This window comes from Psittacula echo (assembly GCF_963264785.1).
Source record: "Psittacula echo genome assembly, chromosome: 1".
NCBI lineage: Eukaryota > Metazoa > Chordata > Aves > Psittaciformes > Psittacidae > Psittacula > Psittacula echo.
In genome coordinates, this window is record NC_137735.1 from 101,918,352 (window position 1) to 101,934,566 (window position 16,215).

General features: G+C 35.8%; 1 protein-coding gene across 1 annotated transcript in view; it reads left to right on the forward strand.

Annotated features, from left to right (window-relative positions):
• The window catches only part of PIK3C2G (phosphatidylinositol-4-phosphate 3-kinase catalytic subunit type 2 gamma), a gene marked incomplete at both ends in the record, with an annotated part of 207,943 nt that overhangs the window by 123,342 nt on the left and 68,386 nt on the right, over positions 1-16,215 (forward strand). The window contains 4 exons of the mRNA XM_080619939.1: positions 2,066-2,158; positions 4,236-4,365; positions 6,330-6,466; positions 9,104-9,273. Of these exons, the coding sequence (XP_080476065.1) occupies positions 2,066-2,158; positions 4,236-4,365; positions 6,330-6,466; positions 9,104-9,273 (530 nt within the window). The remainder of the gene's footprint in view (positions 1-2,065; positions 2,159-4,235; positions 4,366-6,329; positions 6,467-9,103; positions 9,274-16,215) is intronic.

Here is a 16,215-nt window from a genome sequence, read left to right on the forward strand (position 1 = left end):
TTTGAGGCAGAGGTGAAGGGGACTGGTGGGGTGGGTGTTGCATACATATGTCGCCTTACACAGCAGTGGCAGCAGAGATTTCAAGATCTGAGCAGCCTGCTCCCACCTCAGCTACCCTGTGGTTGTGTCAGGATTGTCAAGGCTACCGCCCTGCCCAGGCAGCTCTTGGTGGCAGGTTTTTTTCTCATCTAAGACTCCCCTGTCAGGTATGAGAGCAGCTAAAGGTCTAGAGGTAGCTCTTTTTAGGCTGAGGCAAGACTAGGCAAAGGCCTGAGAATAGCTAAAATATTAAATATTCACAATAACTTACCTGTGTCTGTGACCTTTGTTGAAAATGACTGAAGAATAAAGGAAACAACAGTGCTCTTCAGTGTTACTTAACTTTATTTTGACCACAGTACTAAGGCTCAGTTATTCACTGTTTAGAAATATTTTCATAAACAGTACTATGCCAGGAATAAGCTGTTCCATCTCTGGAGAAAGCAAAGGTATCCAGCAGCAAGAGAAAACAAACCTGAACAACCATATATATTACCAGTTTCAGCTGCCTAATTACAGCAGTTTGTGCTCTCTTTTTGTTCTCTGGCTCATTATCCACAGTGGACCTGATTCTAAGAGGTGCTGATCCCTTCAGTTGCCTTTGACCCATGATTCTCCCAGTAATTGCTATTCAGCCTTGATCTCGCCGAGAACAGAGGTCTTCCAGCACCCTGCAGGCTTGGGCCAATTATGTATAATATAAGTGAGAAAAATTTGAAGCCTGCTGATTCTCACTGCTTTCAGGCTTTTTTGGAAATGATGGCTAATGGGAAGGTATTTCACCATACAGTCATGCTATTTGTACTGCACCAGCTTGGCTGGACAGATACAAAATGTTTAAATAAAAGTATCTGAAGAGAAATACTTTGGGGTTTTTTTTTGGTTTTCTTATATCATTATAGGCCATTATCTTGCTATAAATATATGCAGCTTCTTGATTGAACCATATGTCAGTATAATCATGCAAATTAGAATTTTTAAGTGCTTATAATTACCTAAATTTAATTCATTTTGGTGTCATCTATTGATTTTACTAGTTGCAAGCACTGCTCCCAGCTCTATCAGTAATGCATTATCTCACAGTAACGTTTCGAGCACTTAATGGGACATTTCAATTGGCAAAATTCCGTAGGGGGTCAGGATTTCATCGTCAATGATAGCTGTTGCATGTTGCAGAGATATGATGTGGCTAAGACAATATTTGCATGCTTGTACCATGTTTTGAAGTGTTTGGATGCAGAGCAAGAAGCAGCTGTGTCTAGTAGTGTTTTTGTTCAAATTAGCCTCCATTGCACTCCACCCAGTAAGGACAGCAGTGGCTCCTGTGGGGCACTCATTATTTCTAGAAATCAGGCCATTAATTTACCCTTGTCTTTGGTTGTTTTTTTGGTGGGTTCCCCCCTCCTTTTTTTAATGATGATAATACCACTCTAACTCACACAGGATTTGCAGTGCTGGGCTCATTAATCTGTTTTGAAGCCCTTTGAGGTCTTCAGGTGGAAGGAGCTGTAGGGCATGAGAAGTCAGAGTTTATGTGTAATTAAGATCAATTCCACATAAAATGGATGAGGACTTTTCAGAATTTCCTGTATCCTCAACCAGAGTGAGGTCACCAACAAAATTAGCAGGTTATTTGCTTCTATAAAGGTTGCATGACTGGGGCTTTGGTTTTTTTTTCCTCCCCAGAAAATAATAGGACCAAGGGCTTTTCAATGCTTTACAGATTCTCATTAGATCAGTCTTCTGTGCTTCATTCGCTTAGTCCTAGCCGAAGTTTGTTGTTAATCGGCCTGTGTGAAAATGAAAAACAATTAGTGCAGAAAAAAATTACCCATTCCTATAATCTGATTATTGAGTGAAATAAATTGTCTGGGAAAAAGAATTTCTCATTTTCCTGATCCAATTAAACAGGCAATAATGTAAAAGTAGTATTTAAAGATGGTACCTTTTTCTGAGTTACTCTATTATCCTAATGTTTTGTATGTATGACGCTGTTGTTCTTCTCTCTCATTTTTTTTCCCTGAAGTCATGTTCATATTTTACATCCAATGCTTTTCCATTAAAAATCTCCTTTGTCAATGCAAATGCTCCAAGTGAAAACATCAATATTATTTTTAAGGTAAGTTCTTCCTCTAATCCTCAGTTCCATTTGTATGGAAAATGTTGATTTGAAGTTTATTCAAATTATTATTTATTTTTTTAATTTATGTTTTAAACCTTGAGCCTGAGAAGGTTTGATTTGGCTCTGTTGTTTGCTTTTACCAATTATTTCTGACATACAAATTATAGTGGAATATATTGAGGCAATGCACTGAAGTATCAAATTTTTTGATCAGTAGAAAATCAAACAACTCCCGCAATTTTTCTTTTTCTCAGTGGAGACAACCAGGCTAAAACATTAATCTTATGTTTTAAACCTAGTTTATTTACCACAATGAAGTCAGAGGGCAAGTCTCAGAGAAGAGATAGTTCTGAATAACTGAATCCATTAGCCTTCTCCATATAGCTCTAACAAATAAAAATACTGGAGTGTTAGAGGGTGCATTTGCTACACAGAACTATATTTGCTCCTATCATCCAGCATGTGGGAATGGGCCGAGGAAGAGAAAGGCGGAGGGGACAGCAGGGTAGCTCTGGTGTCTCCTTGGAGTTACTTGGAAGAACTGACCTCTGAATATAACTCTGGTTTATTCTCCAGTTGTCACCTAGAAAAGCTTTAGAGATCAGGACAGTGCTGTGTCCATCTGCAAAAGGCAATACATGCAATTTAAAGTTACTTCTGTTTCAAAACAGCAAAAATCTTACGTAACAGTGGATATTGTTTTTAAAGGAGAATACTGAAGTTTGTAAAATGGCTGATGAATATGATATGGTCAGTGTTGCGAATGGCTAGATCTTTTGCAGTATAATTTTTCGAACCAGAAGTCCAACTGTTAGTGGAGGCTAGCAATGTTAAGTTTTCCTGAATATTTAGAGATCTGGTTCTTGTACTATTTCATCTGAGAATCAATGTTAAATAGATGGGTGCCTACTCAGCTAAGTAAATGCCTGCTTATTGGGCATTTAAACATTTGTGCTGGTTCTGCCTAGACGGTATCTTCCCTGCCCAGTAACATTCAATAAACAAACAACTGTCCAGTTACAATTGAAGCAATATTACAGCTGACATCAGCATCTCCTGTCAGCAAACCATTGTGTTAATATATCTTGTACTATAGTTTCATTGTTTAATCATTATGGATAATGTGTACGGAAAATTATAAGCATTGATATCATGCTATATTGTCTACTGACTGCATATGTGAGAGAAGGTAAGTGGAGCGAATAAGATTTTTCACAGGTTTAGGTACTAAGAAGAGTTAGTTGGAGTCAAGATTACTTTTAAATAAAAGAAAAATAGATTTGGATTTTTTCTTTTTAAGATGAGTTCTCAAGTACTCATTTCATGGCAGTGAATGTCTGTAGATTGGAATGCTTGTATAAAAAGGATGTAATAAAAGAATAAACCACTTAAAAATACCAGCAAAAGTCACTTTTATTTAGATGGGGTGGGAAAGGGGAAACAAAAAAAAGCAGGGCTTATGTTTTCACAGGCCATTTACTCAACCATGGTTGAAAATAATCTCATCATTACTTCTTGTGGCTATAATTAAAGCCCCATTTCACTAAGATTATTGTTTGACTGACTCCATAGGGAGAGCAGTCAACACCACATCACTGTTTGAAACTGAATATGAATCATGTAATGGATAAAATACAAATTCATGATAAAATTCCCCTTCAGCCTGCTGCAAATACCAACTTGTGAAGCTTAACATTAGCCAAACACTGTCATTTATGAAAAGGGATCTAACATTAGGTAGACTTCAGAATGTAACTAAATTAAGATCCTACCTCCGGATTAAATTTTCAAACTCTCATAATTACATAGGAATAATAAGCAGCAGGGCTGCAGTGAATCAGGGATCATTTGTAACCATCTCAGAGGCTGTCAAAACTGTTTCTGCTTATGTGTGCCATCTACTCTGTCCTCTTCCGACATGGAAAGATAAGTAGCAATTTTGAAGAAAAACGAGGGGGATTTACTGCAAAATGAATGTAGCTATTTTGGTGAGGGAAAAAGTCCAAATGAAATAGGAAGTTATTTCTATCTGTTATTGGAGGAGAAACCTGGATTTCTCATGCTATTTTCACAGATAGGCGATGATCTACGTCAAGATATGCTGGTTCTGCAAATTATTCGAGTAATGGACAGCATTTGGCTCCAAGAGGGACTGGATATGCAGATGATCATTTATAGGTGTTTATCTACAGGAAAAGGCCAAGGTCAGTTTTAGATTATAAAAGTTGTCTGTATTACACTATTCATATTTCATGTAAACAGCAGTATTCAAAAATCCTTCCTGTAGCTTTTATTTTCATGGATGTCTTATTTATCTTCCTCCTTTGAGAAAAAAAAAACAAAACAATGCTCAGAATTTCAGTTATTCCACCCCTGAATTTAATGTTAATTTTATTTATTCATTCTGCCTCTCCAGAAGAAGTGCAACCAAACTCATTGAATTTTGTAGCAGCTTAGGCTAGAATTTTCCAAAAGCCTTAACACCATCAGCTTGCACCAGATTCTTAAAAGTAACTTCACACATCAAGAAGAAAGCTTTGGAGAAAATTTGCTAGAGCTGCTGAAGTTTTAATCCAGTGTGATCCTGCATAGAGGCTTAAATGAACCTGTAGCATGTGGCTACAGAAAGTACCTCTAGATAAGTGATGACAGCTTCATAGTGTTGATTTTGAAACATTAATATTGCAATTTATGCTGCTAAGGGCAGGTCTGACTCATCTGAAAGCTTTTTTTATTCTCTTTTGTGGTTGTTACAGCAGAACTGTAGCTGGGACACCAGTTGCTTTTGCTAAAGAAATTTACTGACAGCAATGAGCTTACTATTTTTTACTGACTCTCCAGTCTTTTACTGAAAATAATCCTTGCACAAATAGAAGACTGATGTATCCAGATTACCTGCTGTACAAAACTATTAAAAATTAAAAAAAAAATCATTGCTTTCTGCGCCACAAAAAGAAAATGAGAGAGGATGAATGATCTGAAGGAACTAGGAGAAAGTTTAGATGAGTTCACATTGTGGGTGTTAAGGTGACCTGAAAAAGACTCCTTCTTTCTTTGTACAGGCTGGAGTCAAAGCTTGAAGGGTTCTGCTTCAATGAACATAATACAAGAACACTGTTTCCGATTGTATTATAGTCTCTGTTAAATACTAGCACTTAATTTGATGTTTGCCAAGAAAGATACAGGGATCATCTGCAGATATTCTCTGCCTGACAGTCTCTTCCTTTCAGCACCATAGCAGCAGAAAACCTCTTGGTGTCCAACTGATTTTCCACGCAATGTCTTTCTTATGAGCTGCAAAAGTGCTAATATAATTGATTTACACTTAATGATTAGGGATAAAAGGACCAAGTGACTTCCCTGTGGTCATACAGTATATGTGCTTAAGTAAACTTGTGTACCCAGGTCTTCCCGGTCGTAGGCTAATGACTTGCTCCATGGGCTAGCTTTTGCATACAAGGAAGTAGGAGATGATAATTTCATAGCCATGGGAACAATGAAATTACTTTTCGTAGAAATGCGTCAGGGGACCACACATGGGGACAGGGACAGAAGGCAGCAAGCAGGGTCTCAGTTCCAAAAAAGGGATTAAGTGCATGCAATAGAGACAGAGAGGACTCAAGTGAAGCATTGCAAAATGCTTGGCTTCTCTCTGCACTTCAAAGTCCCAGTTTATGTCATATTGGATCATACTAATTTCTGCATTATCTTGTATCCTTTCTCTCAGCTGTGATTAGCATCACATACTGCAGAAAAAGATATGTAGCATTCTAGACAATAAACACATGTGAAATATTTCACAGTAAATATCTAATCTTATTTTTTACAGATTTTTGTTCATTTTGTACATATTTTACCCACTTCAAATCTCATTAAATTGTTGTCCTTATTTGTACCTTGAGGCAGTTATGTCCACAATATTTTTATTGGGTTTTTTTATTTCTCATTCTCAGAACTGCCATTTTTAACTGTCCTTTGTGTTTTGTTTCCAAGCAGAAAGAGAAACGCAATTCTGATCTATATTTTCTATTGCATTCATTACTTTTTAAGCTTTTATGCATGTATTTTTTTTCTGCATGGAATGATCCAACAATAGGCAATATGTATTGATGTTCTTATTTTTTTAAAGTTAAAGTTTTTTTATGCAAACTCTTTTCTATCTGATTAGGGTTGGTACAGATGGTGCCAGATGCTACCACACTAGCGAAGATCCACAGGGAGTCTGGACTGATAGGACCATTGAAAGAAAACACAATTAAAAAATGGTTCCGCCATCACCATCCTCTGGAATCAAGTTACCAAGAGGTAACATCAAAATGAAGCTTATTATACATTTCATGTTTTACCATGGGGAAAAAAGAAACCAAATGCCAGTAAGCAGCAAAACCAAATGACTCAGACACAAGACTAAAAAGTCACATGCATAGAAGCCAGGGAGCTGATTTAAATGCCACTCTCTTTCTAAGGAGATACTGCTCTGGATCAGGTGCATTGCAATACATTTTCTATAAAAATGTGTCATAGAGATTTTTGAAATTTAGTAGTAAAGCAAAGAGAAGTAGAAATTAAGTATTGAACTCTTAAGCATTTATTTTTGGGTCAGCTCTCTAAATACTTTGTTTTATATAAACCATGTAAAGTCTCAGTGGATTTCCTGTAGTTGGAAAAACCCATGTCAGTACACACAGTTTTAGAAATCTGCTTTATCAAAACTCCTTAGTCATATGATACATAAAATCATGCTTTTCATATCACATTGTGGGATCCTATGTAATGCATCTGATTTTATGAAACTAGACATTATGCATGAGCCAAAAAATTAGAAATTTTATTTATAGAAGCAGATGTTTCCCAAATGAACCTATTAATTCTTTGTTGGTTGAGCATGTTCTGAGGCCCATGAAAAGCCTAACGTTTATGTTGCTGGACAATTTTTAGAACCCTACTCTGTGCCCACAGTAGATTAGTAGCCAAAATCTTGAATTTAAGGAGGACCTTTGAGTGTTTACCACTCTGAAAATTATTTCTATAACAGTTTATCAGACTATGTACAGCATAAATAAGTTTGATAGCTTTTAATATTTTTGTAGCTATTCCACAGGCATTTGTTCATCCTCATTTTCGTAAGAACACTTGAATTCCTGGTATATCATCTTGATTAAATTAAACAGGAACAATCTGTCAAGATTTTTTTTTTTTTAAGTTTGTAAGTTTACAGCATTATGGTAGAAGTGCAGCCAACATTTCAATTGAAAAGTTACTATTGGTTATTGATTACAAACCTGATTTCTTGCTGCTGCTGTGGTTTGTAAAAACTCCCATTAATGTAGAATATTCTAAAACCAGTTATCCATTTTCTGTCAGGTTTTTTAAACATAAAATGCAGTTGGATCTGATTGCATGGGGCATGCATAAAATTACTACTGTGCATTCACTTTGCACTCTTTGGTGAATGAACCTTTCTCTTTTTTTACTCCATGATTTTTTACTCATACAATACTCTATCTAAGGTGCTCAAAAAAACTAATTCAGAATAAGCTTTAATATCCTTATTTTACAGTTGGGTGAGCAAAATCACAGAAAGCTTAGTTTTTTTTAACTAAGGTCTTGGATGAATAAGTAGTACAGTTTGACATAAAATTCAGCTAATTCTTGTGCTGTGACCTAAGTTTTACACGGTGCTGTCACCTGTATCAGCCATTGCAGGTGGCACCTTACATCTATAGGGAAATCCTGAAAGGCTAAATAATGATTTCCCTTGGGCAATGTAGGTTTTGTCCAAAAACATGAAGATCACAGATTATGATTTTGGGGGTTTCTATCTAAATTAATTTGATTGTGATTTAGATTTATGAGAGACTAAGACTTCTGAATAAGAACTGAATTTTCAGTAAGATTAAAAAAATACTAAAGCTGTTCCTTATGCTTTGGGGTGGAAGAGTGATCATTAGAATCAGGAATAGCTCTCTCTGAAAGAGGACACTGAACATTTGTGTTGTGAAAGAGGCTGGCTGGATTCTTCTACTAGGAGAAGTTGCAATTTTTAAACACTTCCCTCTGAAGTTAGCAGAAAACTTGTGCTACACCTATAAGTGTTTCTGGTGAGCAAATCATTAGCTTGTACATTTTCCTGCATCTGCCACGGGCATAATTTTGGCAAAGAGGAATGCCACAATGTAATATTGTAAAGAGATTCATGAAGCAGATCTGAACGAACCAGTCCACTTATATGAAGCAGACCAACCACGAAAGTACACATCACCACCATGTAAAAGAGCACCAGAGGAGGAGGTTACATTAAACATGACTGTTAGACTGGTTTTTGATCTAATCGCTCTCTTGGGTTCTCTCTGCAGAACACTAGTTTTAATCCCATAATCTATTCAGATTCGCAGATGCTACGAGCAGAAAATGATTTAGCCTTTTTATGCTTTGGTTAATTTCTGTAAAATAGGGTTTAATTTTTGGGGCAGGAATATTTTGGGGCTTGATTAATTAGGATTTGAGAAAGGCAATTGAGTTCTGGAGAAAAAAGACCCATAAAGATGCTGAACAGTACAGTGGATATAAAATAACTGACTTTCACTACAAAACAAATGGTTAAATTTGTGGATTTCCAACTAATTTCTAAACAACGATTTTTACAATATGCATGCTATTGAACAGAAAATGTCAGCTTCCTGCCAAGAAGCTTGTTTTTCTTACATACGTTTCACCTTAGAAATTTTCTATAGAATTCAAGTATCCATAATACACAAGGTGAAAATCTCATGCATAAAATTGGTTTTGTATCATAATTTTGAAATTTGTGCATTACTTGTATGAGTACCATTCCTACAACATGCATAACATTTGTAGAAGTCCAGTGTTTGGTTTTCTTGTTAGCATTGCAAGGAAGTAATTCTGAATATTTCCAGTAAGTGCTTTTGTTTTACTAACCAGGCAATAAGGAATTTCTTTTATTCCTGCGCTGGCTGGTGTGTTGTTACCTTCATTCTGGGAGTCTGTGATCGACACAATGACAACATAATGCTGACAAATGCCGGACACATGTTCCACATAGATTTTGGAAGATTTTTAGGTCACGCGCAGACATTTGGAAGCATAAAAAGGTTAGTATCTATACTAACGCACATAGTAAACTTCAAAGCAATGTTCTGAAATTTCACAGCCTTATCTGCTCCCATGGAAAAAATATAAATGAGGTCATGCTTTTTTTTTTTTTTCCTTAATTTTCCAAAACAACATCTTTTGTTGTTCACAAAACCTCTAAAAAATATAGGAATGACTAGAAAAGGAATTAAGAGATGTTGGAGATCCCCTTTCAGTCAAAAAAAGGAAAAAATAAGATACACATAAATCCTTGTTTGGTCAGAGATTGGAACGATGCATTTCAGTGGTGACCAGAATAATAGAGTGGTCTATGCCAAAATAATTCTGACGTCTGTTGTTTTTTTCTAACAGAAGAGTGTTCTTATAATGAATCCAAAACCATAGATGTATCTAAATGACCACTGTCTTCCCATATTCAGAGGAAAAAAAAAATAAAATTCTCATAGACATGGATAATAATTACATTATTCCTCTGTGGGTAAAATTGCAAACTTTTTCATTATCTTTTGAAGTTTTCCATCTAACCACACTGAGCTCAGAGGCTGTTTTGTAAATATGATTTGACCTAAACAGGACTGTGGGTTTTCTGTGTTTCTATCTGTGATGTAACTTTCACATAATAAATAAAATAGTGTGATCACGTGTTCAAGTTCCTAATGTGATCATACTATGGAGTGATGAATTGGAGTGGAATAAGAATAGAAAAGATAATGGCAGTATTTGTAAAACAAAAGAAGCTGTTATAACAGAGTAGAGAATGAATAAATGATCCCTAATACTGACAAAATGAGATGTATGTGTGGGGAGTTGTCTTTACTCCATGTTTCCTCGTAATTCCAGGACAAGTCCCAGAATTCAGTTTCACCTAACTTTTCCTTTCTTTCTTCTTTTTATTTTTTATTATTGTAAGCTGGCCTTTGTTCAAGACTATCTCAGTGTGTTAGACAGAAATAACAGTGTGGGAGTATTGATATCAGGGAAGCTGATGGGGATAATAAGTACTTCTAAGTCAGGCAGTCAAACGATTTAGTTGTGGTGCTCAGAATTATCATCAATCATTCAAGATATGCTCCCTTAATCCTACTTATTTGCTGTGAAAAGAATAAAGCAGAACAGAGCAATAAAAATAAGATGCTCATGCACATTCTGAGTCAAGTGCTGCATCCTTCCCTTCAGCAAACCTCCTTCTGGAGACAAATAGGAATTTCCTTGAGCAGTAATTTTGCATGAGTGAAGAATTATCTAGTTTGAGTGAACAACAGGATGAAGCAAACAGAGGGGGACACACAGCAACCAAATTTAAACAGAAATAATTTAATAGGAATAATAAAAATATTAATTTTATTGTTTTACAACTAAGTCTTACTACATCTTCTTATTATATGAAAATTACTTAAAATATAGTCACTTCTATAAGCAACAACAATTTTTTTCCCAGTTTCTTTATGCAGTATATTAAAACTATAGGCTAAAATAATACATTTATTTTTTTTTAGGACCTCTATTCATGGAGTGCCCTCATGGTTCCATAGTAAAACTAAGACTTACACTTAACAGCAGGTTGTGAACATCACGGGATAATAGTTGTCTTTCTTATACTACATGCAGGTGATAATGACTACAGTTCTCATGAGCTGTACACACCTTCATGAAATGTAACATGATAGTTGTAATGCAGGAACACAGGGATATCACATTTCTACATCCCATAAATTTCAGGCTCTCTCAAAATTTGGAAACCTCAGTGCTATTTGTATCTACTCATTCCCACAAGAAAAGTCTTGAAACAGGTTAAGCCTCTGGTTATTTTAACAGCTCTTTATATTAGATTTTTATTTAAGTTCTTATTAGATTTTTATTTGAGTTCTTTACACCCCCAACAATATTGTACATCTAAAGTAATATTAATAAAACAGCAGTACAGTGCTTTCAAATCTTTAGAGTTATTAATGCTGACCCTTGAGGTTTTGTTCAGTAGATACTGTACATAGAATTGTGAAGTTCTGTAGGTGGCTTTAAAAAATTAAAGGCATCTGATGCAAATCCCTACACATGCAACTGGTCTTTACACACATCACACAAATGAACTTGGTTTTATTTGTAAAATAAAATCCATGCAAATGAATGAAAGCTTATAGTCCATGTCTCAACTGTTCGTCATTCCTTCAAGAATTTAAGAAGCTGCTTGCCACATCTGCCCCTTTTCTGTTCTCAAGGAGCTCTTTTTGCCATTGCCAGACTTACTCCTTATAAAGCTTCATGAGGATAGGTCCTCTGCAGTATTGTGCATATTTCTTCTGATGCAAGTAAAGTGAAAGGTGTAAATGGCAGCTTTGAGACTGACATGCTGTCATGCATGGTCTGCAGTTCTTCCTAATCAAATCCAATAGGAGTCTTCAGAAAGCCCTTTGAAGCTGGTATGTTTCATGCAGTCATTCTCACTTTTGTAGTCATGACCACAACATAGGATTAGTTAACTTTTCTAATTCCTGCCCTCTGTCTTTTCCACTTTTGTGGATATTCATAGTGCAGCAAATATGTTAAATAATACTGTCTTTACTTGGGTATAGGAACGAGTGTTTCAGAAGTGTGGAGGGAGATGTATGCTATATCTAACCAATAGCATAGTAACAGAGCTTGGCAGAAAAATTATTCCCAAAGTCCCATAGGGAACTTTTCTAGTGAACCATATCTTATTTTTTTCTTTTTTTTTTTTTTTTTTTTTTTTTTTTAATTGTACTGGATGACATATATTGTTAGTGGTAATAAAATACTCTTTCTTTCATTCTCTTATCCAGCCACTGCATTTGACCCTACATTCTCCTAAATCAGTGAATTCTACAGGTATACTTCAAACTGTATGAGGGGATGTTTCTTATTTAATTTTATGTAATTGTCCTGTTTGTTATATACTGAGTATTCTGTGGGAATCATCTTAGACCCATTCCAGCTCAGACAGGTGTAATATTATCCAGGTAATCATACACGACTAGGTCAGTTGTCATATGGTACAGAAGGAGGTGTCTGGCTCATGGTTCTACCTGCTGTGCTTTCCTTTCTTTTTTTTTCTTCTTTTTGATTCTGACCAGTGCCTTTTGAAAATTTCTTCTTTGGTGAATTGAAAAATAAGAGATTTAAATCCTGTGCTAACTGAACTAATCCTGACTTCATCAGTCTCATGTGCTCCACTACCAATCACTTCCAGCACTGTCATACATATTTTTTCAGTCAGTGAGGTATAGTCTGAAACCTGATGGCAAGATACAGAGTAGTCCAGCTCATGGCACACTGTAAATTCACCCTTTGATAACCTAGGTGTCTTTTTTTTTTTTTAATGCCAGTCATCCTGATTGTTTACAACACTCACTGGCCTTTATTTTCCCTGATCTGAATCACAGACACGCTCTTGTCTCTTTGCCAAACTAATCCCGCGTCTTGGTGTGATTTCCCAGAAGTTAAATCTGCTAAGCTGGTTTTCTTCTACAAAGGTAATTAATAGAGGCAGCCTAGCTGTTCCATTGGGAAATTAGTTTTTTGAAGGAAGTTTCAAAAATATGGGAAAATTATGTTTCCCACACTTTCTTCCTATGTGTTTTCCTATACTGAAAAGCACTGAAGAATGTCTGAGCATGTAAAAAGACAAAGTGCTGCTTTTTATTTTTAAAGTAACACATTTTATTTTTAGTGTTAATAACCTAAAATGAGCGTTACTGCTGCACTGGAAGTGTTCATCTGAAAAAAAAAAAAAAAAAGATTTCAGGTCTGTCTTTCTAAAACAGAAAAGTTGGCATACAGGTAGGGAAAAATAACTTGTAGCTACATTCTTTAACTACATTGTATCTACATGTGTTGTACCTTTTTTCCTAAAAATGGGAAAAGTAGGGAAAAAGGAAGATAGGAATTTGAGAATTTCACATTTTTCTTTGTGCCTTTTAAAAATTTTATTTAGGGTACTTATTAAAGGAGTTGACTAAAACCTGAAGTAAAAACTTAAAGTAGAATCACTTTTCATTTTCTAAATTTGTGCATGGAAACTGTTGGAGTAACCTGTATTACCTGCTGTGAGATTTCATTAGGAATTCTCACTATGCCTATTTATTAATTTATTTTTGCAGTTCAGATTTGCTTTTCTGAAATCATTGGTCTGGAGTTCCTACTTTATGTGAACTGGTGACTCCTAATTCTCTGCCAGGATCCACTTTCAGCACTTCCTGTATACCACCTTCCAAAAATCTCTGGCTGAATTCCTGGAAAGATTTAATTCCATAAATTAAAGAACCTTAGTAGCTTCAATGATTTTAATAGGATTATACAGATGTTTAAAGATAGTCCTATACATACATAAATCTTTGCATAAAGACTGGAAGATAAAATATACATGAAGACCTGAAGGCGAAACAATGTCACCTTCAAGGTGATATATCAACTTCAATGTCACCTTCAAGGTGACAAGGCCTAAAGGTGCTTGAATATATGAGGCATGAAGTCCATCACTTCTGAAAGTCACATGTCTGTAATTGCCCTGAATTAAGCACCAGAAGCACAAGTCAAGTCTGAGAACATGTGAGCAGCACAAGTTGCAGTCATGAGTTTCAGGTGCAGTTCTGTTATATTTGCCTGTCTTGAAGAGTAGGTGTTTATTGTTGCCATTCTGATGCTTTCTTTAATTATCAAGCCTGGATAGTAGTTTGCCCTTTGCCACTGGTTATTTGTTTTCAATAATAGACTCTTCTGGAGGGCATTCAAATAAACCTTTTTAGAATGAGAGTAAATTATGTTTGCTGTCCACTTTGTACCCTTAATTTTTGTGGTTATCCTTTTCAAAGTACCCATACAGTGAAGGGAGGTACTGCTTTTGTCATGCAGAAAGTACCCTATCAACTTCCTGCTTCAGAAATTTTATTCCTGCCCTCACCCCTTCCCTCCTTCTCTTTGTGTTAGTAACCCTGTGATTTTTCTTTAGAATGTGGCTCTAGAGACAGGAAGTTTAAAAATAAAAGAGAAGTAAAAGGGGAAAAAGACATCACATTCACTATCCATTTTGATTATATGATTTTATATGTAACCCTTTTCGATGTAGAACTGTTTACAGAGCCATATACTTTCTCTTTTCTGCTCCCATAGGAAACATTTTATTGTATTACCTCCTTCTCCAGAAGTTTTCTATACATACCTTTTCACGTTCTGACACACAGTCAGGTATACATCAAGCACTTCTAAAATAATTTCTGTTGCTTGATCCTTGGTTTCTTTTTCTGCTTGTTCTGCACACTGTGCCTTTGTCCTTCATCCTTTACTGGAAAGTATACTGATTTATTTAATTCATGTAGGATTTTATCCCCTGCCCTAAGGATTTTCTGTGCAATTCAATTTCTTCATCACGGGTTTATTTCTCTACTTTGCATGGTGATATACAAATCTCCTGCAACCGTTACTGTGTTTTCCAAATAGCTGTCTCATACTGAAAAGACCTGTTAGCTGAATATTTGATAGCTATGGAATATAACCCCACTTGTTCTACTTATTTTAAGCCAACTTTTAAGTCTGAGTTTTAAAATCTTTTCCACTAGTGGAGGTCAGTCAGAATATAAAAAGCAGTTGTTCAGCAATCTCTATTAACAAGAGGAATTGCATCAATGTCCTTGTGAATTAAGTCTCAAGTGTTTTATCAATAGGGTTAGTAACGAACTCCTAACAAATCTGGAAAATTTTACAGTCTTAGAAAATGATCTAAGGTATCAGGAATGCTGTACTGAGCACTTTCACATATAGGTATTGAACGTAAAGTATATAAAGGATTTAAATCCACCTTAAAATTGATACGCAATAACAGTCTGATACCTGGTGACTGAGTGCAGGCTGCCTAATGTGTGTCTATCTGAACAGGGGACCCTAACTCAGTTCAGAAGGTGCATAAGCTGGACTTGGTAGTGCTTTTTAACCAGTCAACATAAGATGTGCATGGTTGCAATAAGACAGTGTTTGAACCTATTGAAGACATGTATGTTCTTAAAGCAGAGTATGTCTTCTTTCAGGGAGGATCTTTTCAAAAATATGCATTCAGCTGACTGTATGAAGTGGTTAAAATTCTGTGCCATGAGTGAATAAATTCTGTGGTCAGACCACAGAATAACTAGTGATTACAGCAGAGACTGGGTCAATGCAGCCAGAGTGAAAACCATCAAGAGACACCTCAAATTGTCTCTGCTTTCCCATCATGAGTCCTGCCAACTTTCTTGTTAACAAAGTAAGGTTCCAGATGAGTCCCTGTGGCAATACATGCTGCAAATACTAGGTCTGCACTAAGGCCTATAAACATTTCTGACCTCACCTGTCAACGTTTGTGTTAGCTATACTGTCATCATGGTAATCCTGTGGGACCAGGTGTGATCAAATCTCCATGATTTACAAACTCACTAACTTCAGTTGGCCCACAGTGAAAGGGATTTTAGTTAAGTCACATTCCTTTGCACTTCGCAAAAGGAGAATAATAAATAGTTACTGTGGTTTAGTTTACATGAGGAAACTACATGTTAACAGAATGATGAATCAGAGCCTTCAGCTTTGGTGAGGGTTATAGCTTGTTTTCTACCATATCCGCTAAGCATGATTAAATCTCAATGTAACCAATTCATTTACTGGCAGAAGCAGATGAATCTTTCAGAACAGGTTCATCCAATGTGTGAAACATTTCTTTTACTACTAATCAAAATAGCAGGTATGTTCAACACTGTGATTTTACTGGAAAGATAACATTAAGGCCCTTATAGTGAAAAATAATGATAATAGCAAAGTTGATATACACGTAAGAAGAACTAAATGAATAAATAAGACCATAATGGTTTAACAACTCTCCCCAGTAACCTAAAGAATTCAGGAGATTCTTTTTAGTTTGCTGTTTCTGCCTTTAAATATAGATGTTAATATAAAAATAATGCATG